Genomic DNA, 25,795 nt, shown 5'->3' on the forward strand with positions numbered 1-25,795 from the left:
TAGAATCTGTAAAAGACAATACGGTATACTGGTTTTGTAACCCTAAATTTTACAGTAGAAAACGTATATTTTTACCAAAATCATGGTAGAAAAAAACAAATATATTTGTCAATTATACAGTAATTTTATGTAAAAAATGCTACTTTCCATAGCTTTTTACGAATATTAGCAATAAAAAAAAAGTTATAATATATACACTGCATCAAAAAAAAAGTTGCATCAACTTAAAAAAATAAGGCAACTTAGTGACAGTGACATTCAGCCAAGTATGAAGACTTATACTGAGAATTCATGCTCTACATTTAACCCATCGTGCACACACACACCCAGAGCAGTGTTCATCATTTACGCTGCAGCACCGGGGAGCAGTTGGGGGTTCAGTGGCTTGCTCAAGGGCACCTCAGTCGTGGTATTGCCAGCCCGAGTTTCGAACTCACAACCCTAGGGTTAGGAGTCAAACTCTCTAACCACTAGGCCACAACTTTACTTTATTCAAGTCGTCTAAATAAATAAAAGACCATAACACGGGTCAAATAACTATTTTTATTATTGAAAGTTTGTGTCCAAAGCACAAGGACATACCAAGTCTTGTATATTAATTTCTTTACTCAATGCATTTTACACTGAACTCAACACATGGTACATAATGCATGTTAAATAAATCCAGTGTTAATTATAGCTTCATACGTTAGCAGTCTTGTGGCATGAAGTCACATGTATTTAACATTTTTGTTTGTTTTTAAAGGAACTATTGCATGAAAATTACTATATTGCATATTTTAACATCAACCTAATCCACTGGGCAAAGTTACATCCAGTGGACGTCTTTTTATGTCTTTGCAGACGTTGAAAAGATGTCCACTGAGGAGACAGAATGTTTTTATGACGTCTTTTTTTTAATGTTTTTTATGTCTTCTGTACGTCCGATATAGACGTTCACAGATCCTCCTTACAAGGTTTTGTGACTTTATTTCTGTCTGACATCTAGAGAAGCTCTTATTGAAAATTAACAGAGGTTTAAATGTTGATACTTGATTCACTTGAAGTCACCATTGTGGTGGAAAGTGTTTGGTTTAGTTGGGATCTTGGTCCAGTTACTTAATGTGTTAGCTTGTCTCTTGCTACTGTAACAGTGTATTTTAAAACACTGTTTTTGTGGTAAAAAAAAAACAAAATTTAAATGAGTTCAGGTGTTTGAGTTAAGTTTACTTGTCGGGTTTTACAGTCAAGGCAATCGGTTTACTCAAACGATTTGAGTTAAGTTAACTTGCACTGTAAAACCCGACAAGTTAACTTTACTCAAACGGTTTGAGTAAACAGATATCCTTAAGTTAAGTAATGTGTTTTAGAAACACACGGTTACAACAGCCAGAGAAAAGACTAAGACAGAAGTCAAGGGTCAAGAGCCCAACTAAAGCAAACACTGATCTCTAACATGGTTACTTCAAATGAAACAATAAATCAACATCTAAACCTTAGTTCATTCTCAAAAAGATCTTCTGTAGACGTCTGACAGAAATAAAGTCAGTCTGGTTATTAATAAGTGGAGCTGGTGATGCTGTTTGTGGGTTTGTTTAATCAGATCTTGAGAGATTTCATGTATTTTATTTCAGTTGATTTCATCTAAGGCTGTGTCTGAAGTCAGTTGTAGTAGTTCTTGTGTTTGTCTTTTCTTCAGTGATTCTGTTTGTTAACAGCAGCTGTTCATCACTAATTCTCAATCAGCACTTAGTTAATCACTTAATTACTTGAATGTAAAATTTCAAAACTTACATGGTTTAAATCAAGGCAATCTGTTTACTCAAACGGTTTGAGTTAAGTTAACTTGTCGGGTTTTACAGTGTGTCGGGTTTTACAGTGAGTGCAAACATCATGATGAAGATCAGAAAAGCTTTTTCAAAGCACATGAAGCCTCCATGTGTGTGAAGAATTGAGTTTCGTTGGAAACGATCAGAGATGATCGATTTTCTTTCAATGATGAAGCATCTACTGGAGTCTTTACTGTGAACATCACTGATCTGAGAGAAGAGAATTCTGGGATATACTGGTGTGGAGCTTACCTCACCACTAAAGTCATTCTCACTGTTAAAAAGGGTAAGTTAATTTACTATTTCAACATTGTCATTGGGTCAGATTTAAATCTTCAGATATCAACTCATGATCAATCACTCACACAATGTGGTATTCTGATGTATAAAATATGAATGCAGTTTTATCAGTGGCACATTAATATAATGAGATAAATAGACAGTGCATATGTTTGTATTAGTTTGTCTTTGCAGAACACGCACATGCGATGCACTCAGTGCTATTTCTATTTCTATTTTAAGAACAAATGACCAGCAGCTCATCATTTTTTTTTTATGAATAATAATAATAATAGATAGTATGTCTGTGATCCAGAGGTGGGTAATCCAGGGGCCAAAGACTAAAAGTCCTGCCATATTTTTGTTCCACCCATAAAGTCAGCAGCTGATTTCACCAGAGGAGGAAGAAAAGTAATTCATTCCAAGTCACAAACGAGTCTTGAGTCAAATCCCAAGTCCTCAAAAAGTTAAAGTTAATGAGATAATTAAGTAACTAATTAAATGATGATTGTGCATTAATGATTAACACCCGCTGTTATTGAGAACTGCAGAGGATCAGATGTTAATGTATTATTGGTTAAAATGATGCCACCATCATGGAGATCAGTGTTTGATTTAGTTGTGTTCTTGACCCTTGAATTGTTGTGCTGGATCACACTTTGTGAAAGATCAGTGAAATACTATGAATCTGTAGTCACGTTGAGCTAGTCTGAATACATCTAAAATAATGTTTTATTTTCTCTCATATGTTTAGAATATCAATAATCTTCCCAGTGAAACTGCAAACCGCAAAATACATACTGCTCTGTTAATTGACTTGGTAAATAAATATTAAATGACAATAAATGACTTGGTTTCTCTTCTGGTGAAATCAGCTGCTGAGTTCATGGGTGGAATAAACATATGGCAGGTTCCACTGTCACTTCCGGGGCTTGATCGTGCCTCATCGAGGCTTCCTCGGGGACAACGGCCAGGATTTAGGGTTAGGGTTAGGAAAGGGTTAGGCGAAAACCTTGGGCCAAAGCGGGCCAGCTGGGGTTAGAGGAGGGGTAATGAACAAGGGCGGAGTTTCTCCGCGTCTGGAGAGCATCAGCGCCGCAGATCATTTCAGAAAGATAACATCTATAACACCAGCATTAAAAACTTTTTTAAATAAATTGAGCTCAAAACTCACTTTCAGTCAGCACGAGAGTTTGAAATAACTTGATCCGATGTGGATTATGATCACCATACAAGGCAGAAATATTTATAAATGATGTAAAAGACTGTGCACGCTAGGCATTCACATTACCATAGTAAAATATGACCACTTGAACAAATCAGACTTCAGCTTCTTATTCTCTATCACAATCGTGTATTTATTTAGTAACTTATATTATCTGTCATAAGTCTCGTCTCGAGAGTTTAGCTCCACGTAGCCTAATGTCATCAAATTATATAATAATGTTTTTTGTTCGGGAGCTTTTATAAAAAAATAGAGATATTATCATTAATTCTAAATGTGACGTATATAGACTACTTGTGGCTACAAATAAACAGAAACAGACTCGACTGAATAAGCAGGTTATTTTCATAAGCGTTAAAAAAAACTGAAAAATGAAATAGAAATAAATGTAATTCTGTGTGATTAATTTTGAGTACTGATAAATTAATTCATCATGAACAATGTGTCACATATTTTATAGTAAAAAATCGATGGTTTTGAATTTTAATATTTAACAAAGCATGTGAACACACGGCCACTTTTATCATGTTCGTTTTGTGATCGCGCATGTTCCAGTGACATATTTATTAGTTTTCTGATAACTTCTCTTTGTTGGTGAAATGATGAGGTATGACGTTGTTCCAGAGAGGTGTGTAAAGGGAGTGTTTTAGTGACGCGCAGCTGAGCTTCAGGCTCGACTGTGAAAATGCTGCGCTATTCTGGTCTCAGTGCTACTGGCCCGAGGCTATTAGCCCGGCCCGTTTTAAGCCCTGGTTCGCACTGGCCCGACAGTGGAAACACGGCTAATGGAAACGCGCATGGCCCTGGCACGCACTAACTTGAACTAACTCAACAAACTTAGATCAAAGATCATCACACCTTAAGAAAATTTTACATTTAATTTTAAAATTTTTCATTCATTAAAAAACTCTTTATAATCCACAATTTTCTGTTAAACAGATGTTTGGTTTGATCAAGGTACTTTGGTGAAAGCAGATAACCACTTCTAGAATATACTGTAAAGTTTCCTGATATTTGACTATATTTTTTAAAACCTTTATTAAAAGCAGCTCTTAAACAGATATGAATTCAGTCGTTATGATGAGACACATGAAAGTGTTCAGAGCTTTTGAAATGTTGTTTTTCTTTCTACATTTAAAATTTTTACTATTTGTTTATGATTTTAATAATGTCATTATTAACTTGCTGACTGATACTTTTGCTGATGTTGTTTTCAGTTCATTTTTGTCTCTAGGTAATTCTTGTTTTTAGTTATTTTTCGTTGATTTAATAATTCCTTATACTTCACAGTATAATCATTTTATTAATTGAAAAAAAATATTTTGTGCTATTATTTCTGGTTTGTTCTCCAAAGTTATTAATCTTTCATTAAGAATACAAAACTTACAATATGAAATTTATATCATTTCTGTAAAAGAGAAAGTCTGAGTCTGAAATCTGATATCACTTTTTTATTTTCACCAATACAACGATGAGGTCATTTACAATTTGAACATATATATATATATATATATATATATATATATGATTTGTCATATCTTTAAAGTTTCTCAAATGCTGGAGATATTTTTGTAATTGTGTGATCAATACGCTATTTTTTCATCCAGCTCTAAACAAAACCGGTGAAGGTTCAGGGTCTCAGTTTAGTTTAAATCTGTGAAGATTAAACGGCTTTATTCAGGAAACCCACAGTGAGACACAAGAGACTGAACTCAGACAGACAGAAGATGAATATCTATTGTGAGCAGAAGACAATAAAGACTAATAGCTGATCATTCAGTAAATCACCTGCAACATTTACTGATATAAGGAATTGCTAGACAAAATTAAACAAAATTTAAAACAATGAGCCAACAAATCAATGTAAGAAAACATCTATTAAAAGATATTTTAAATGTCACCATTATATTGTTTAGTGCATTTACACTGTAAAACCCGACAAGTAAACTTAACTCAAACCGTTTGAGTAAACAGATTGCCTTGATTTAAACCATGTAAGTTTTAAAACTTTGCATTCAAGTAATTAAGTGATTAACTAAGTGCTGATTGAGAATTAGTGATGAACAGCTGCTGTTAACAAACAGAATCACTGAAGAAAAGAGAAACACAAGAACTACTACAACTGACTTCAGACACAGCCTTAGATGAAATCAACTGAAATAAAATACATGAAATCTCTCAAGATCTGATTAAACAACCCCACAAACAGCATCACCAGCTCCACTTATTAATAACCAGACTGACTTTATTTCTGTCAGACGTCTACAGAAGATCTTATTGAGAATGAACTAAGGTTTAGATGTTGATTTATTGTTTCATTTGAAGTAACCATGTTAGAGATCAGTGTTTGCTTTAGTTGGGCTCTTGACCCTTGATTTCCAGTCTTTTCTCTGGCTGTTATAACTGTGTGTTTCTAAAACACATTTGTTGTAATTCAAAAGCCCAGAAGAAATGCCATCAGGTGTTAACCTGTACCAAGGCGCAGGTTGTTATACTTTATATTGGCGATGGTAATCATCAATTATTGAACTGTATGGAGTCTAATCTCTGATGAAATAGGTGACCATAAAAAAATTGCTGCAGAGCATGCTGGGAGCCATGGATGAGTTTTGTACTACAATAGTACCCAGCATGTTTTTTTTTATGGTCACCATTGTTGAGGTTCATATGCTGATTATTGATGTCTGTGTGTGACTGTTTGACACCGTAGAAGACCACACTATTTGAAAAGTCATTCAGATTAACTGAAACACTGGCTCTTAGAATCACTTTTACTATGATCAATTTACATAATACCTATTTTATCAGAGATTAGACTCCATACAGTTCAATAATTGATGATTACCATCGCCAATATAAAGTATAACAACCTACACTTAGGTACAGGTTAACACCTGATGGCATTTCTTCTGGGCTTTTGGTTTATAACAAATGTGTTTTAGAAACACACGGTTATAACAGCCAGAGAAAACACAAAGACAGAAGTAAAGGGTTAAGAGCACAACTAAAGCAAACACTGATCTCTAACATGGTTACTTCAAGTGAAACAATAAATCAACATCTAAACCTTAGTTCATTCTCAATAAGATCTTCTGTAGACGTCTGACAGAAATAAAGTCAGTCTGGTTATTAATAAGTGGAGCTGGTGATGCTGTTTGTGGGGTTGTTTAATCAGATCTTGAGAGATTTCATGTATTTTATTTCAGTTGATTTCATCTAAGGCTGTGTCTGAAGTCAGTTGTAGTAGTTCTTGTGTTTCTCTTTTCTTCAGTGATTCTGTTTGTTAACAGCAGCTGTTCATCACTAATTCTCAATCAGCACTTAGTTAATCACTTAATTACTTAATTGCAATGTATATCTTCTTTCAGTGAACTCAACTGAATTAAGTTCAGAGTACTCATAACTGTTAGTTTTTTCAACTTAAATGGTTTAAGGCAATCGGTTTCCTCAAATGGTTTGAGTTAACATAACTTAAGGATATCTGTTTACTCAAACCGTTTGAGTTAAGTTTACTTGTCGGGTTTTACAGTCAAGGCAATCGGTTTACTCAAACGGTTTGAGTTAAGTTAACTTGTTGGGTTTTACAGTGTAGTACATTTACATACACACACTAACATACAATTTATGTCAATTATTCTTTAACAGAACATAACGTAACAGAATTACTGAATGTGTAATATCAGTTTCTGATGTTGGGATGTTATGGTTTTGATCATCATCAAACTGCAAATTTGAATGTTTACAAGAATATTTCAGAAAAACAAAAAAATGTTTACAAGAAAATTTTGGAAAAAAAGCTCTTTAACCCAGTATTTTATTTATTTTATGTTTACTATGTAAAGTGACTTGCTTGTAAAAGTCTCAGTGCTATGTATTCTGTCTTCAGCTTGTGGTTTTCTTTTCTTTCTATTTTTATTTTTTTTTTGTCTATGTGTGTTTAAGCTCTGTGGGTCACACCAGAGCCCTTCAGCCCCTGCATGTGTGGTAAAAACAGGAAATTGTTCTAGCCTACACACTGTTAACAAATTTTCCACTCAGTAATAAAGATGTTGTAGATGTGTGGAATATTTGAAAAATAAAAAAATCATTGTATATAGTTTTTATTGTAGATTTTTTTTAATGACAACCAATTAAAATAAGTAAGACTGCATTATTGAATATCGAATCTCTCAGTGCCTTTTTCTCTCAGTTGCACTGGAATCTCTCCTGAAATAATAAGATCTGAAATAATGCATCCGTATTTGAAACAGGAAATCAAACAGTCGTTTTTTAACTGTTTTTGTGTCCGACTGTGATCCACTATGGCTATGACACACAGAACCTTCGTTTCTTATTTAAATCCTAAGTATTCAAATATGGCACGACACTCACGCCCGAGAGAGCCAATGAGGTTCAAGATCAGTTTCAACTCTTCCCTTTTCTCCTTATATGGACCTATTTTATGGCTTCAGAAGACCTGCAATGTTACACCACAAAACTCGATTTATATGGTATTTTTTGGAGTAGTGGTTTAATTAACGGCCGCGCTGAGGCTCGTGAATCTCTCATTATCTCTTAACAAACTCAAACAACATGACTAAAATAAATTATGGAAGTTTCTAATTATACAGTAAATACAATTGTATATTAAACAAAATACTCTGACGTGCTGAGATATCAAAATGATTAATTTCGAACATTTATCAGACTAGATTTGTACATATTCAGAATATATGACATTGGATGAACACTTTAATTTGATCAAATTTATTTAGAGAAGTGCATTTTAAGGATATACAATAAAGACACTGCATGTGTTATCATCTGAAATAATAATGTTTGAGAACTTGTCAGATTGTAAACACAAAATTTCAGTATCATTTATCTGTATTTTTATTTGTGTTCTTGTAAGCTGTGCAGACGAGCTTTATTGAATCTCTCTACTGATGGTGTTTGTTCCTGTTCCTCATTACATGTGTTACTAATTTTGAAGCACCTACAGTAAACACAGAACCATCTGTCTTACTGAAACCTCTGGCTTCATCTAGTGGAGAATCTGAGGTCATTTCTACTAAACATTACATTTCCTAATTATTAAAAATAGTTTTATGGACTGTTGTGTGGTGGTTGATAGAGAACATTCATTTATTTTCTTGTGTTCTCTTCTGATTAATTATAAATGACACTGATTTACTCGCCTCTAGTATTTTCAAAAACAGTTCTAAATCTCGAGGAATGAAATGTTGGCCAAATATTTGATAATCACATAGAGTCATTATTTTAATGCAGATGTTATTATGCTCAAAGTCAAAGTGAAGGAAGCAGATAAACTCATGTTGAACTGTCATCAGTGATGCTGAAGATTGTCTGAAGCTGCTGTCCATGGTGCTGAATCCACAAACATGTCCTTTTATTATTATTTCATGCATAAACTATCCAAACACATTAAAAGCCAGTCAGATATGGTCTGTTTTCTTTATAAAAAGCTGTTGATGTTTCTTACAACTAACCCAAATTAGAAGTTTTTTTTTCTCTCTCTCTCTTTCTTTTCATTTCCAAGAGTGCCTTGCTGCACAGACTCTATGGGACCTCATTGAATTTATGTGTTCAGTTGCCCTCTAGTGGAAGATTAAAATAATGTTGATGCTGATCTGAACTGCTTCAGTGTCAATTGTCCTTATATACGTACTGTACATGAGAACATGAAACCTGAGTGAGCTCTCAGAGTATCAGACAGTGTATCTCCACTAGGTGTCGCTCTTTCAGTGTGATTAATGTGATATTCAGTCAGTGGTGATGGTGGGAGGAGCCAGTAAAGCTGCTCATTACTGATAAAGAGCTGAATAAAGAGGAAGTAACTAAAGCAGACAGATGTAGAGACAGAGATATTCACACAGAGATCATTCAGCAGAAAGAAGACTGAACTCAACTCACAATGAAGATCCTCCTCATCTTCCTCACTTTCTACCTGATCTCAGGTCAGAGCTTTTCTCTTTCATCACTGCAGTAATGATGCTGTTTTCTGTTCATCATCTTTCTGATCACAGTATCAATCTGATTGACAGCTGCAGAAAAAGACATCGATGTAACTGGATATTCTGGAGGAAGTGTTCTGGTGGATTCTGGGAAACCTTGGTCCAGTAACTATTCTAAATATTTGGCCAAATTACCTGAGTGGAGAAGAATAATAAATGATAAGAAACACGATAAATGGATTAATGAAGGAAGATTCACACTGCTTGAAAATAATGAAGGAAACCTCATGATCTTCATCAGAGAACTGAACACACAAGATGCTGGAAGATACCAAGTTGGGCTTGATGGCCAATCGATCATTGATATAACTTTGAATGTTGAAGAAGGTAAATCATTTTAATATTGAAGACTTTGTGTAGTAGAGACACTTCGAGACACTTTTTTACTATTAATCATTTCAGCCGCACCCCATAAAATGCAGGACCTTTATCTGTGTCTAAGATTTTTCCAGCACCGATCAGATATTTCACTATGGAATTATTCACATTTTTTATTTTCTATTAACAGAATAAAAAAATGAGACCAATTGCAACTTTTTTTCTCAGAAATTATCGTTTTATATTTCACAATGTAGTCTAGTAGTCTTACTATTGTGAGTTCTTCATCTTTTTAATCACACAACAATTCTGACAAAACGGCAGAAATGCGAGAAAAAAAAATCTGAATTGTGAGATTAAAAAGCCCTGGGAAAAAAGTTGAATACTACGACAGAGAAAGACACGCTGGATCGTAATCAATCAAATTATTTATTTATTTTGTGTCGTAGATATCTAAGTAGTCACAGAAGTGAACATAATTAAAGTTAACATTTCAAATATGCGCTTTTAAAATTTATTTATCAACGAAACATATTTCACTTCTGTTCAGCGGATGTAAAACCTCTTCATGCAAGCGGAGATTCGAGTGGCTTTTTTTAAGCACCTGGTTTATTCGTTTTATATAACAAATACCCAGATAGAACAGGATAACTATAAACTTTAACTGTGCAAATATGAACACTAATGTCACTTTATGAATGAAAAGCGTTCATCTCTTGTGCTGCCCGTCCATTGTCTCTGATTCGACACTAACAATGTTACTCCAGACAAGCCACTTTACAAACATTTCCCACTCATGAAAGTCTTAAAGCAAAATGTTCACATGTATAATTGTAAATGGTAATCTTTCCTTGAGATTGTTGTTAAAAAATGTTTTTTTAATGCGGGCAAGTTTGAGTTGTGTCTGTTTCTCCCAAGAAATAAATAGATTAATTTAAATTGGATCACTACAGTAGACCCACCATGTCTTTAAAAATGCTTTTATTACGTTTTTTTTCTTCTGATGTAATAACTCAGTATAATACAGTATAATAACAGTATAATAATTTTATTAATTTAAAAATACATATTTGTGTGATATTATTTCTGGTTTGTTCTCCAAAGCTATTAATCTTACATTAAGAAAGCAATATGAAAGTTATATCATTTCTGTAAAGGAGAAAGTCTGAGTCTGAAATCTGATATCATTTTATTAAATTTCATTCAAATGTTTTTTTTTTAATTATTATTATATATATATATATATACTGTATATATATGATTTGTCATTATAGTGAAATTTTACGTTTCTCAAATGCTAAAAGTGTTGTGTGATAAATTCACACTTTTTCTGTCGAGCTCTAAACAAAACCGGTGAAGGATCAGGGTCTCAGTTTAGTTTGAGTGTGAAGATTAAACAGCCTTATTCAGGAAACCTACAGCTAGACACAAGCGACTGAACTCAGACAGACAGAAGATGAACATTTATTGTTGAGTTGTGTCTGTTTCTCCCAAGAATATGCATTTCAGATAAATGAATTAATTTAAACTGGATCACTAGAGTAGAGCCACCATGTCTTTTAAAAATGCTTTTCAAATAATGACATCCTAGAACTGTCTCTTTGTGTAGTCTGATTACTGATTAAATATCTATATGTAAAATATATTTCTTTATTATATCATTGACAGATTCATGTTGTAAAGTGTCAAAGAGAGTGATGGTGAATATTGGAGAAACTGCCAGTTTCAGCTGTGAATATTCACAGAATCATATAAATGACTCCAAAATCATATTCAAAGAAGAAAAATGCTCTGTTGAAGAGATGATACGCACGTACACATCAAGTATGATAGGAAGATTCAGTGGATATGACTCCAGAAACAAAAAACGTATAATTGTGAGAATCACTGCTGTGACACCAGATGATGGAGGAGTTTATTTATGTGGAGTTTGGATCTACAGACAATCATACAGTTACTCCATTATTAATACTGTACATCTGCATGTTATTAGTAGGTACAACAAAATTAATCAAACCTTTGCAAAAACAAATGACTATTTGTGTTTGCTTAAGATTTAATAATATTTGTGATTGACAGCTAAAGTGGGCGTGTCTAGAGTGAACGGTTCCTCAGGAGGTCGTTTGATGATCAAGTGTGAACATCCTCAATACAAAACCAACCCAAAATACATCTGTAAAGAATCAGACGGATGTTCAGAGAGGAAGAATCCAGGAGTTCAGGGTGAATGGATGGAGAATGGAGATGTTTCTTTATATGACGACACCAGAGCAGGAGTCTTGATGGTGTTTTTTAGAGAGCTGAAAGCTGCAGATGAAGGAACATACAGGTGTGGAGTGAAAGTATCTGACTATACTGAGAGCTTCACTGAGATACAGCTGAGTGTCAGACATGGTGAGGAACCTGAGCACTTCAATTGTTGGTTAATAATTATTTAATGGTCAATCTTACATATCAAATACAGGAATATTTAATAAGCACAATAATCAATGTATAATTGAGCTGTTCTTTGTTTAAAGTGGCTCGAGAAGTGAGACATGAAGAAGAATCTGCTGAGATCATCTGTCCTTATGATCCTTATGATTCCAAAGTCTCTTTATATTTCATTTACATGTATCTCTTTAATTAACATTATGTGTGTTTTATTCTCAGATTACTCCATGATCATCATTATTAGTGTGTGTGTGATTCTGCTGCTGATCGCTGGATTCACTCTGACTGTGTGCAAATTTAGACACAGGAGACGAGGTGACACTTGGTTTTATTTGTTGAAACATAATTTTGCATGTGTTTAAATGGAGGTATTTTAGTTTTTGTGCTGTCTCTGAGCTGCTTCAATCTGCTCACTGTCAGCAGGAGTAAAATTTTTCAGATGCTGATCTGTTTGATGCTTGATGTTGATCTGATTCATGTGATTCTCTCTCAGATCCTGGATCAGCTCAAATTAACAGTCATGATGAATTACCCACAATCCCCTCTGATGAGCTCCTGTACGCTGCTGTCAGTTTCCAGAAGCATGAAGAGTCTCTCAGTGAAGCTACAGTCAGATTCAGTGAAGAGGAGGAGATTCAATCTGATTACGCTGCAGTCAGTCAACACACAAGACTCAATTAACTTGCTTATAACAGATCACAGGTCATAACATAAAAATAGGATTTTAAGTTTTTTTTTTCTGCTTACACTCTTTTATTAAAATCTCTTCATAATCCATAATTGAGTGTTCAGCAGGTTTGATGAGGGTCTGTCAGTTCAGTTTGGGAATCAGGAGACATTTCAAAGTTTCCGCTGCTGCTCATGTTGCTTCTTTCACATGTTTAAAATAGTTTGTCATGTCAGTTTATGTGACGGTGTGGTGAAAACAGGAAATAAACCCTTGACTGACACTTCTAGAAGATACTGTAGAGTTTCCACTCCAAAAACAGCTTTTGAAACATACTGTTTATTTAATAAAGTCACTTTTTTATTAGTATCTCTCAAACAGACACAAGTTGAACAAACTTTTATGATGAGACACATGAAGCTGGAGAATCATCATTTGTACTCTGTTCAGAACTGTTAAAATTATTAAAATGTTTCCTATTTCTAAACTCTCTAAATATCAGTTATCATTGAACTGCTTTAGATTTGTACATGTAAGAGATACTAGTTACATATGGAGTATAATAAATAACTTTTTAAATAACTTTATTATTTTAGAACATTGAAAACTTCTAAAGAAAAATTGATTTTGCTGTTTTTCAGTTCATTATTTTGCTGTTGGTATTAGTTCTATGACTTTACTAGAGTTTTAAATATAGTGTATTTATGTAGAATATATATATATATATATATATATATATATATATTTTTTTTTTTTTTTTCTTTTTTCTTCTTCTTGTAAACGCTGTTGGTGTGTGTGTGTGTGTGTGTGTGCGTGTGTGTGTTTGCATGGTAAACTTTTTTTTTTCTTCGTCCAGCTCAAAACCACAGAACACTGTTGAAGGTTCAGAGTCTCAGTTTGGTTTGACTGTGAAGATTAAACAGCTTTATTCAGGAAACCCACAGTGAGACACAAGAGAATGAACATCTATTTTGAGCAGAAGACAATAAAGACTAAGAGCTACTCAGTTACATTCAGTAATTTATCTGCAACATTTCCTGAAAGCCATTCATTTAGAATAAAGGTTTCAGAAAATGATCTACAAATTATTCAGGTCTGATTCTATATTTTTTTAGTTCAATTATATTTTTTTACATTTATATCAGTACCCCTTTAAAGAAGCAACATTAACATGTTTTACTATATTTTTTTTATTTTTAGAGTTTTCATCATCATTATTATTATCTCCATGGCAAAATGTAAAACATAAGTGTAAGTTCAGTCTATAAAAGTCGTAAGCTACGTTGCTTTTCTGAATTCAGCCAGAGAGAGAGAGAAAAAAAAAACTAAAATTAAATTGTCAATGTAACATAAATGTAACAGCATTGCTGAATGTGTAATGCCAGTTTCTGATTATGGGTGAGATCATTATCAGAGAATAGAAACAAATGAGACACAGAGACTGCAGTTGTGTTTTAACCTGTGTGTGTTAGTATTTATACTGTGTAATTTCAGAAATAGCTCATTAACTCATTATTCTTTATTAGATGAAAGAGACTTGCTTGTAAAAGTTTCGGTGCTTTGTGTTAGCAGGGTAGATTAAAACTGTGTTCAGTGTGCTAAAGATCAGATAACGTGCTACTTTCAGCTTGTGGTTTTATATTCTTTCGGTCAAACCAAGATGTCCTTCAACCACCTGCAGGTGTGATAAAAACAGGAAATAGGTTTTCAGTGCCAGGAGAGACAGAAATTCCACCATAAAATAATACCATGAATTGGTGTAATATATGAAAAAGGAAAATCTTAGCCAAGCTCACTCTGGTTGTATTCATCTGAAAGAACATACATATAAATAAATAAATTTATGCATTTAGCTTTTATCCAAAGCAACTTACAGTACATTCAGGCTATCAATTTTTACAAAATCATGTGTTCCCGGGGAATCGAACCCCCAACCTTGCGCTTGATAATGCAATGCTCTACCAATTGAGCTACATACAGAGAAACACTACATACTACACTACACATATATACATATACACCTAGGATGGGTAACTCCCCACTAAGCAATGTTATGTCCAAAAGATGTCTTTTCTACGTCTTTGCCACTAGAGGCGTACATTGAAAGACATCCACTAAGGAGCCAGAATGAAAGTTTTTATGACGTCTGTTTTGGACGTGTTCTGCACATCTGATATAGACTCTCATGGAACCTCAAGGTTAAACACTAGTTTAAATGTGCTTGTAGCAAGATCGTTTGGAGGAAAGGAAGAGGACAAAGGGGTCGGCTGGACTGCTGACGTATTTATTTAACAAATATAAAATTAAAGTTCACAAACACCAACTGGTGACTTTTATTCTGATACGTCGGCACAACACTCTCGGTTTGCTCTTTCCGGTTTCGGTTTCCGGTTTGCGTCAGCAGTCCGTCTCTCTCTCGCTTGCTTCCGGCTCTCCTGGCGTTTTATACTCTCTCCACGCCAATTACTAGACTTCGCTAAACCACGCCCCCCCTGCCACATACCCCCCCAACCCCCCCCCCCCCCCCCCCATTTCTGGAGAGGAAGTCGGCCACCGCCATCTGAACACCCGGCCTGTGGATCACCTTGAACTTAAAAGGTTGAAGAGCTAGATACCAACGAGTGATCCGCGCGTTGGTATCCTTCAAGCGGTGAAGCCACTGCAGCGGAGCGTGGTCCGAACAGAGGGTGAACTCCCGTCCCAGGAGATAATAGCGGAGGGTTAGGACGGCCCATCTGATGGCAAGGCACTCTTTTTCGATGGTGCTGTACTTAGCCTCTCTCTTCGAGAGCTTCCGGCTAATGTACAGCACCGGCCGTTCCTCTCCCTCTACCTCCTGGGACAGGACTGCCCCCAGCCCCCTGTCCAACGCGTCTGTCTGCAACAGAAAAGGGAGAGAAAAATCAGGAGAGTGTAACAACGGCCCGCCACACAGAGCAGCCTTGACCTGAGTAAAGGCCTGCTGACACGGCTCCGTTAACTGGACCATATCTGGCACCTCCTTTTTAGTGAGGTCAGTCAAAGGGCTGGTGAGGTCCGAATAATTGGGAATAAACCGTCTATAATATCCCGCCAGCCCCAAGAACTGCCTCACCTCCTTTTTGGTCTTGGGATGTGGGCAGGTCGCAATAGCGGCTGTCTTCCGACTCTCCTGGCGTTTTATACTCTCTCCACGCCAATTACTAGAACAAGAAACAGGTGATGATAATTTTCGCCCAAACCACTCACTTACCGCTCGTCTCCTGATTCTCTCTCCCACTGCAGACTTCGCTAAACCACGCCCCCCCTGCCACAGTGCTCATTGTGGACATCCAGCTCTGGAAAAAATTAAGAGACCACTTAACACAGAGAAATCCAAGTTAAATGGTCTCTTAATTTTTTCCAGAGCTGTATTTTCCTTTTGTAATTGCAAATCAACTCAACTCTGATGAGCTCCTGTACGCTGATGTAAGTTTCAAGAAGCATGAAGAGTCTCTCAGTGACGCTACAGTCAGATTCAGTGAGGAGGAGATTCACACTGATTACGCCACAATCAAATTCACCACATGAGACTCAGCTAACTCACTTGTAACAGATCATCACACATTACACCAATATTTTTAAAAACTGACTATGATAGATAGTACCCTATAGGTTTAGCCCGTACCACCACTTCTGCCCCTTGGCTGTCTGATGTTCTGCGTGAGCATCATTCTATGCTCAGGGCTGCTGAAAGGGTGTGGCGCAAATCAAAAATACTAATGACCTTAATGTGTGTCAATCACTACTCTCTTCCTTCTCTGCTAATTTTCCACTGCTAAAAGGACATACTATCATAATAAAATTAACAATTTGTCTAACTTCCGCATGCTCTTTAAAACATTGTCCACCCTCCTTTGTCCTCCTCCTCCCCCTTCTTCACTATAACAGCTGACAACTTTGCCATGTTTTTCATTAATAAAATTAAAACCATCAGTGCACTTTTTTCCACACCTCAATCTGTCAAGCACAACTTACCAGCAAGCATACAGTCGTGCACATCCTTATCTTCACTCTCTGAGGCAGAAGTCTCCAAACTCATCCTTTCTGATCATCCTACTACTTGTCAACTTGATAATATTGCATTAACACATCCCGTCACTTTGGTGTTTTTCACTCAGCATTTAGACAGGCTCGTATAACCCTACTACTTAAAAAACCCACCCTCAGCCCATCTCCTTTAGAGAGCTACAGACCGGTTTCCCTTCTTCCTTTCATTGCAAAAACACTTGAACAAGATGCATTCAACCAAGTCTCTGCCTTTCTCACACAGAAAAACTTACTTGGACAGCAACCAGTCTGGTTTCAGAAGTGGACAATCAACCGAGACTGCCTTGCTCTCAGTTGTTGAAGCCCTAAGTCTGGAAAGAGCGGAATCCAAATCTTCAATAATTATCTTGCTTGATATGTCCACTGCTTTTGACACGGTTAACCACCAGATTCTCCTGTCAACCCTATTAGCAAAGGGCATATCAGGAACCAAACTTCAGTGGTTTGAGGCTTATCTTACATATAGGTCCTTCAAGATATCTTGAAGAGTTGAGGTGTCCAAGTCGCAACATCTAACTACTGGGGTGCCTCAGGGCTCTGTTCTTGGACCACATCTCTTCTCTCTCTATGTGGCATCACTAGGTTCTGTCATTCAGAAACATTGCTTTTCATATCACTGCTATGCTGATGACACTCAACTCTACCTCTCATTCCATCCTGATGATCCAACGATAGCTGCTTGCATCTCAGCTTGTCTAAAAGGCGATTTTTGCTGGATGAAGGACCATCACCTTCAACTCAACCTTGCCAAGACAGAACTACTTGTGGTTCCATCAAACCCAAGTTTTCATAACAATTTCACCATCAAGTTAGGCACATCAACCATAACTCCTTCCAAAACAGCCAGAAACCCTGGAGTTATGATTGATGATCAGCTGACTTTCTCAGACCACATTGCTAAAACTACCCTGTCCTGCAGATTTGCTTATTTCAACATTAAGAAGATCGGGCCTTTTCTTTGGGAACATATCAAACCTTTACAATTAATCCAGAACACTACAGCAAGAAAAAAAAATAATGAGCTGAAAAGAATACACGTCACACCTCTGTTTATCAATTTGCACAGGCTACCAATAGCTGCTCGCAGAAAATCCAAGGCATTGATGTTTGCCTACAAAACCACCACTGGCTCTGCACCCATTTACCTTAATTCATTACTTCAGACTTATGTGCTTCTAGAAGCTTGCGTTCTGCAAGTGAATAACAGATTATTGTTCATCCCAAAGAGGCACAAAATCACTTTCACAGACTTTTAAATGAAATGTTCCCTCCTGGAGTCCTTAGTCATCTTCAAGAATCGGCTAAAAACACATTTCTTCCATCTTTACCTTCAATACCTTCAAAATTTCACACATTATTACAGTATATTCACTATAGTTTAGAAAATGGTAATAAAATATGGCAAGAACTCAAGTTAAACAAGTTAAAGTTAAACTGTCAGAACAAATTCACCTTGATAATGTCAGATAAACAAACATGGTCAGGTCAAAGCATCTGAATAATTATACATATATATATATATATATATATATATATATATATATATATATATATATATATATATATATATATATATATATATATATATATATATATATATATAATTATATATTTTACATTTGTTTACACTCACGAGTTTGTTGATAGAAATGTTATTTAAGTTATTATAATCCATAATTTAGTGTTGAGCAGTTGTTAGGTTTGAAGACGGTTGTTCAGTTCGAGACACTTTAAAGTTTCCGCTGCTGCTCATGTTGCTTCTTTCACATGTTTAAAATAGTTGTCATATCAGTTTATGTGACGGTGTGGTGAAAACAGGAAATAACCCCTTGACTGACACTTCTACAAGATACTGCAAAGTTTCCACTATAGACACATAGCAGCTTTTAACAGTTAATAAAGACTCTTTAATAGCAGCCCCACTGGGCAAAGTTATGTCCAGTTGACGTCTTGTGGACGTCTTTTTATGTCTTTGCAGACGTTGAAAAGACGTCCACTGAGGAGCCAGAATGAAAGTTTTTATGACGTCTTTTTTTGACGTCTTCTGTACGTCCGATTTAGACGTTCAGAGAACCTCCTTACAAGGTTAAAAACTAGTTCAAAAGTGGTCAGCGGAAATATTTTAACATCATTTAAGGTTCATTTAGACATCATTTATACCGTTTCTGGACCAAATCAACACTCTCAGGATGCATTAGATTTAGTCATGTTATTTCAATGTAATTTCCAGACACTGTGTTTGTCCTAAAATCAAGAAAATAAAATAATCTTCATGAAATAATGAAATAACACAGTGGGTTAGCTCTTCACATTGTGCATGTCTCTCTTATTTAACACGCCTGATTCAGATCATCAGCTCATCTACCGTATGCTGTGTGTTACTGCAGCCACAAACATGCCACAAAAGTAGAGCACTGAGAAAGAAGATCACCATGTTGTTTTTTGTATTTAGTTTTTCACTGTACAAATGCAACACATTCCCAGGTCTAAGAAAGTCATGTGTGCAGAGCAGTGGGTCCCCAGCACTGGAACTGAGATCCACTGGATCTACTTCACTAAGACATTACATAAACTGGCTCCATCTAGTGGCAAATATGGGTTAAATTCTGTCATATTCCTGTTTTTAGTGAAATGACCTTTGTGTATGTTATGTTATGGTAGTTGATATAATAAGGAGCATGTTTCTTATTTTTTCTTCTGTTTTGATTATTTATAAATGACACTGACTTCTGTAAGTTTAATTCTGAAAGGAATTATTCATATTTGATAATTACATGAAGCCATCATTGATGAAAAGGTTTTTTTTAAAGCCAAAGTTAAAGATGAAGCAGGTAAACTCTGTCTAAAGTCTCAGCATTTCATTCTTTGTGTGTGTGTGTGTGTGTGTTTAAATTCTCTGTATATGAGAATAGATCAGTCTTTGTAGCTCAGCATGCACATTTCATGATGTATGAATGTATGCTAAAGCTTGCTGAGGCTCTCTAGATGTCTTACAGCCATGACCAAAAGTATTGGCAGTGACATATTTTGTGTTTTGCAAAGTTAAATAAATAAAAAAAATAAATAAATAAAATAAAATTGTTTTGCAAACACTCGTATCAAACCATCCAACAGACTCCATCATAGAGAAGCTCTGGTCAGTCCTCAAAAGGCAAGTGGATGAGCAGAATAAAGTGGATGTAAGGCAAGAATAAACTGCCATCAGTCATCAACTCCAAGAACTAATAAGGCAAGAATAGATCACCATCAGTCAGGATTTGCCTAGAAGCTGAAACCCAGCATGCCACTGTGGAGACACTGTGTTTCATTTGAAAGCGAAAATATTTCTCTTGGCCTTTCAAAAAAGTACACAACTAGAAATCAGTGGATAAGCTGTATTTGCAACACTGTTCCGGAACAGTTCAACACAAATAATCAGATGTTTGCAGCGCATTTAACAGAGGACTGTTACCTGATCCTTGGAAGACTGTGTTCAAAGGCTGTTTCTACAAAGTGAGGCAGCGCCAACTTTACAAGGCCAGTCTGGTGCTTCTGACTCACAACCTGTAAGTATGTTTACATATTTAAAGGATTTTCAACTTATGATTCAAACGTGAGTTTTAAGCAGTTTAGAGAAGCACTTGTTGTTTGTCGTTTTTCTGATCACAAACAATTCAAGTTTATTTGTATAGTTCATTTAATGATGCTAAGTGTTGCAAAGCAGCTTTACAGAAATTTTAAATTTCTACAGTATATTTAGTAAAATGTTATCAATGGTGACTATCTTAAGTGGATGTCCATATGTAAATGTACGGTAAAAAATCAAGCAGTTAATGTCATGTAATCAAACATACAGTGAACACTATAAACAGCAATGAGTATATGTTGGGATCAAACTGATAGTCATCTCAGGTCTTTGTAAGGACTGGATCCAGACTGAAGCTTGTGTAAAGTTACCTCGGGATGCCAGTCCCACGGTGGCAGAAATATAGAAGGAAATAGAGACATAGTGTAACTGCTGTTCCAACCAAGTAAACATTATGTGTTCATCCCAAGCAAAATTATGTTAATGTGCATTTGATCAGATGTAACTGAAGTACAGGGTTATTATATGCATTATCTGAATGCTTGGCTAAAGAGATGTGTTTTTAATCTAGATTTAAACAGAGAGAGCATGTCTGAACTCCGAACATTATCAAGAAGGCTATTCCCCACAGCAAAATCCCCAGTGTTAACTTAACACTCTGAGTGTGGACTCATATAAACACTGAAGCAGTGTTAAAAGCAGAGGTGGGTAGAGTACCCAAAAACTGTACTCAAGTAAAAGTAAATGTACTTCTTGAAATATTTACTCAAGTAAAAGTAAAAGTACTAGTCTTGAATAGTTACTTGAGTAAGAGTAAAAGAGTATCGGATAAAAATTCTACTCAAGTAGTTAGTTACTAGTTACTTTGGGTCATATATACTGAGCCTATTTTTATTTAGATATATAGATAAAATGTATGTAATGTATGTGTGCGTGTATAAATGTATATATTTCATCAGCCTTTACTCCAATTTATGTAATTTATTATAAAACTGTTTACTTAAGTAACAGATATAGGTGTCATGCCATAACATATTTTTAATACGACTGACTTTATATTAAATGTGAATTTAACATTGAAATTTAATGTGATATAAATATTGCTACTAATCTTTCATTGTTCAGAAAGAGAGCAAATAACATTTACATTATTAAAGATCATTTTCACTCACAGTCTAGAGTTCAATCACTCTCAGAAACTCCCATTAAAATCACTGAAACTGTTAACACTGTGAAATCAATATCTTAATTAAAGATTCGTACACACATCTGCACTTTGTTGTTTCTGACGAGAGAATTTGCCAGAAAGAGGTATTCAGTCAGGAGCGAGTGAAGGAAGCACCGGCATTTTAGCGATGACTCATCGGAACGCCTCTGATTGGCCAATGCTTTAATAAGCTCAAAAGAATCATGTGTGATTGGTTATAATGCGCAGCGCTGTATAAACGCATCTATCTCTGGCTCAGCGCCAGCAGGCGATCACAGATATGACTTGCTGAACGTACTCGCACCAGTGTCATTGTATTAAAATTAATAAAATCTTAATCGGCTATTTTTTTTGTCTTTTGGAAGCTGCATTCAACTTGACTCCCCTCTGTTATAAGCCACACATGTACAACAAACTAATGTCACAGTGGTATCGTGTACTGTAATCGAATGTAGCCCAAGTTATTACCTGTTAAACAGTAGACAGCACACGCGGTGTTCATCTAATAAGAATCTCCATCGCTAGCAAATAATAGCCTTTGCAGATTTGCTTTCAATTCAGTGCAGTTCCATAGCCACGTTTTCAACGCTGCTGATGTTCTTAAATGTTACAACTCTGAGTGAACCGCTTCAGTCGCTCAGCGCGTGCGGCAGGGAACTGAACGACTCATTCAAACTGATTCATGAACCAATTCACTCGTTTGCCGATTGGTTTGATCAAGCCTTTGAACAGAATTGACTCAAAAGAATGAATCATTCGCAAATGGGCATCGCTCATTGCCCAGAGAAAAGTAGACGGCGCGTTTGGAATAAACTGAAGCATTTATAACATTTATTGCATTAAGATAAAGTAACGAGAGGAGCGTCGCCCACAGTAACGAAGTAAAAGTACAGATTTTCCCCCAAAAAATTACTCAAGTAAGAGTTTAAAGTACCCATCTTTAAATATACTCCGAAAAGTATTAGTTACCCCAATAATTACTCAAGTAAATGTAACGAAGTAAATGTAACTCGTTACTACCCACCTCTGGTTAAAAGTAACACTGAAGCAGAGTTGAAGTTAATGAGATAATTAAGAAGTTAATTGAGTTATGATTGACCATTATTGAAGACACCTGATGTTAACAAGCAGACTCACCAAACGAGAAAATCACAATTTGTGTGTCACCATATATTGGTTACTTTTAACACTGCTTCAGTGTTTATATGAGTCCACACTCATATAAATATTGTATTTGGTGTAATGCAATGTGTTTATGTGGTTTAAGGTTAAAAAACACATTATTTTACACATACTGTACATTATTGTTTCTCTAAACGGCACAAAAAGATAAAACCAATGAAACCCATTATAAACGAGCCATTTGTTGCATCCAGTGGGCACATAATTACTGATTATAATGACTTATACTGTCTTTTTTAGGCATTGCATTTCATATCGCGCCACGTAAACATAAAACCATGTCAAAAATTTTAATCACATCATATAACCCCTTTAAGGCCTTATAGGTATGTAGAGGTAATAATAATTTGTAACTGATACAGAACTTAATAGGTAGCCAGTGCAGAGACTGTAAAATTGGGGTAATATGATCTTATTTTCTTGACCTGGTTAGTACTCTAGCTGCTGCATTTTGGACTATCTGTAGCTTGTTTATTGAAGAAGCAGGACAACAACCTAGAAGTGCATTACAATAGTCCAGTCTAGAGGTCATGAATGCATGAACTAGCTTTTCTGCATCAGAAACAGACAACATGTTTCGTAGCTTGGCAAAGTTTCTAAGATGGAAGAATGCAGTTTTTGTAATATGGGAAATATGATTTTCAAAAGACAAGTTGCTGTATAATATAACACCCAAATTTTTGACTGTAGAGGAAGTAACAGAACATCCGTCTAGATGCAAATTGTAATCCAAGAGATTGTATGTACTGCTTTTGGTCCAATAAGCAATATTGTATATACAATAAATTATTATCCAAAATTAATACACTGTAAAACCCGATAAGTAAACTTAACTCAAACTGTTTGAGTAAACCGATTGCCTTGATTTAAACCATGTAAGTTTTAAAACCTTGCAATTAAGTAATTAAGTGATTAACTAAGTGCGGATTGAGAATTAGTGATGAACAGCTGCTGTTAACAAACAGAATCACTGAAGAAAAGAGAAACACAAGAACTACTACAACTGACTTCAGACACAGCCTTAGATGAAATCTCTCAAGATCTGATTAAACAGCCCCACAAACAGCATCACCAGCTCCAATTCTCTGGCTGTTATAACCATGTGCTTTAAAAACATGTTTGTTATAACTCAGAAAACCAGAGACAATATGATCAGGTATTGGTTGTTATGGAGCTTACTGGTGATGACAATCATCAATTATGAGGCTGTTCAAAATCTGATTAAATAGGTGCTGCATAGTTAGTTCAGTTTATTATGAGGAAAGCCATAATAATTGTTTTGTTATAATCAGTTTACATAAAATTACCAAACACTTTATGCACATACATCTTTCTTCAATGGCAGCAATAAGTCACACACAGAGATCAATAATCAGAATATGAACCTCAACAATGGTGACAAAAAAAAAACGCTACAATGTATGCTGGGTATTATTATAGTACAAAACTAAACTATGTCTCCCAGCATGCTCTGCTGCATTTTTTATGGTAACCATTGTTGAGGTTAATATGCTGATTATTGATGTATGTGTTTGACTGCTTGTTCATTAATAGATTAAAGAGGTGTGCCATACCGCTAGATTTGGTATTGATCCAATACCAAGTAAGTACAGGGCCAGTATCGCTGAAACCGATACTTTTAATAATTAAGGTGGATGCGTCTTCAAACTAAATCTTAATGACTTGTCATGACTTTCAATTTGTTTTTGTGATTTGCGTTTTGGGTTATTAATCAGTACTACAAAAGCTTTTGTTCAGAAACATCTTGTGGTTACTTCTGTTTTATTTAAATAAACAAAGTTACAAAATGATTACTTCACAAATATAAACAATTTAAAAACAAAATCTCTTTTCATGTAGCATGTTAACAAAAAATGTTTCTCTTTAGTGCACTTCTTTTCAGGATTTTTTTTCTTAAAGTCACAAAGTTTTACTTCACAATAAATAAAAAAAATGTAAAATGAATTCTCCTTGTAATATGATATAATGAGAACAAAATAACGTTTTTCCTCTTTACAAAATTCCTGAAGCCGACATCTTCCACTATGGAAAGAGGCTGCAGGTCCTTCACAATCATTTCTGATAGGCGTCTTGTAATATCCACTGCTCTTGGAGAATCAGCTATTGATAAAATAATAAATAATAAAAATAATTAAGTCTGGTGCACATCTACGTGTAGTTTAAATATACTTTCACAGCTAACACAAAAAGGGTAATTATATTCAAATATCAAATATGACCTACATTATATTCAGTATATTTGTTTCAGTTCCAGTAAATGTATTCATTTAAATAACACGCTTCAATGGAATTAATGTATTACTTCTATGTCTTAGCATAATTCTTAAGTTGACTAAAGTAACAAATGACCAGTTATTAATTATTATTAACTAATGCTGAAGATGACTAAAATATGTATTTCATCACTCTTATCTACCTGGATATTCTCTGCCAAACTGAAATGCCTCTGGCAGTGACTTCTGCCTCTGAGTCGCGGGTCTGTCGGGGCCCGGGGGTGGGGTAGGGGGTTCCGTTTTGAGGCGGGAACTCAACATTACGTCAGCTAAGACGTATATGGGAACTCCTCCCTTCTCCCACTTTTGCTGAAATCATATTGGCTAACGCCAGCTGGGGGCAGCTGGCCAATTGATGCGAAGCATGCAAATACTGACAGGTTCGCGGGCAGTAAAAATTGCATGGGCGCGAAAATTACGTCAGAATCTCTTTCTTCACGCTAGAAGTCTTATCTAAGTCATCGTGGAAGTTGCAATAGAGGACTACTCACCCTGTTTTCCTCTCCACATCCGATGGCTGCTAATGCTAGAGCTGGAGTCTCGCTTGCAACGCACCTGACAAGCCTGTGAAAGGTAACTGGACTCGTGGCTTCTCTAGTCGAGCTGCTACCAGACGGCATTGAGGCATGCAAGAGCTCGTGGTGAAGTCGTGGGCTGCACCCCAATTGGCGCGCACCCACTTTGCTACGCAGGCCATGTTCACGCACGTGGACGGGGCGGAAACCCTCCCCCCGT

The 25,795-nt window shown here is 35.7% G+C and overlaps 1 protein-coding gene across 1 annotated transcript in view; it reads left to right on the forward strand.

Annotated features, from left to right (window-relative positions):
- The window catches only part of LOC132141755 (polymeric immunoglobulin receptor-like), a 46,812-nt gene extending 30,519 nt beyond the window's left edge, over nt 1-16,293 (forward strand). Inside the window, exons 6-9 of the mRNA XM_059551417.1 lie at nt 11,724-12,038; nt 12,297-12,392; nt 12,571-12,735; nt 16,130-16,293. Of these exons, the coding sequence (XP_059407400.1) occupies nt 11,724-12,038; nt 12,297-12,392; nt 12,571-12,735; nt 16,130-16,293 (740 nt within the window). The remainder of the gene's footprint in view (nt 1-11,723; nt 12,039-12,296; nt 12,393-12,570; nt 12,736-16,129) is intronic.
- The last annotated feature ends 9,502 nt before the right edge of the window (nt 16,294-25,795 follow it).

The sequence above is a fragment of the Carassius carassius genome, chromosome 6, assembly GCF_963082965.1.
Source record: "Carassius carassius chromosome 6, fCarCar2.1, whole genome shotgun sequence".
NCBI classification, from domain to species: Eukaryota; Metazoa; Chordata; class Actinopteri; order Cypriniformes; family Cyprinidae; genus Carassius; species Carassius carassius.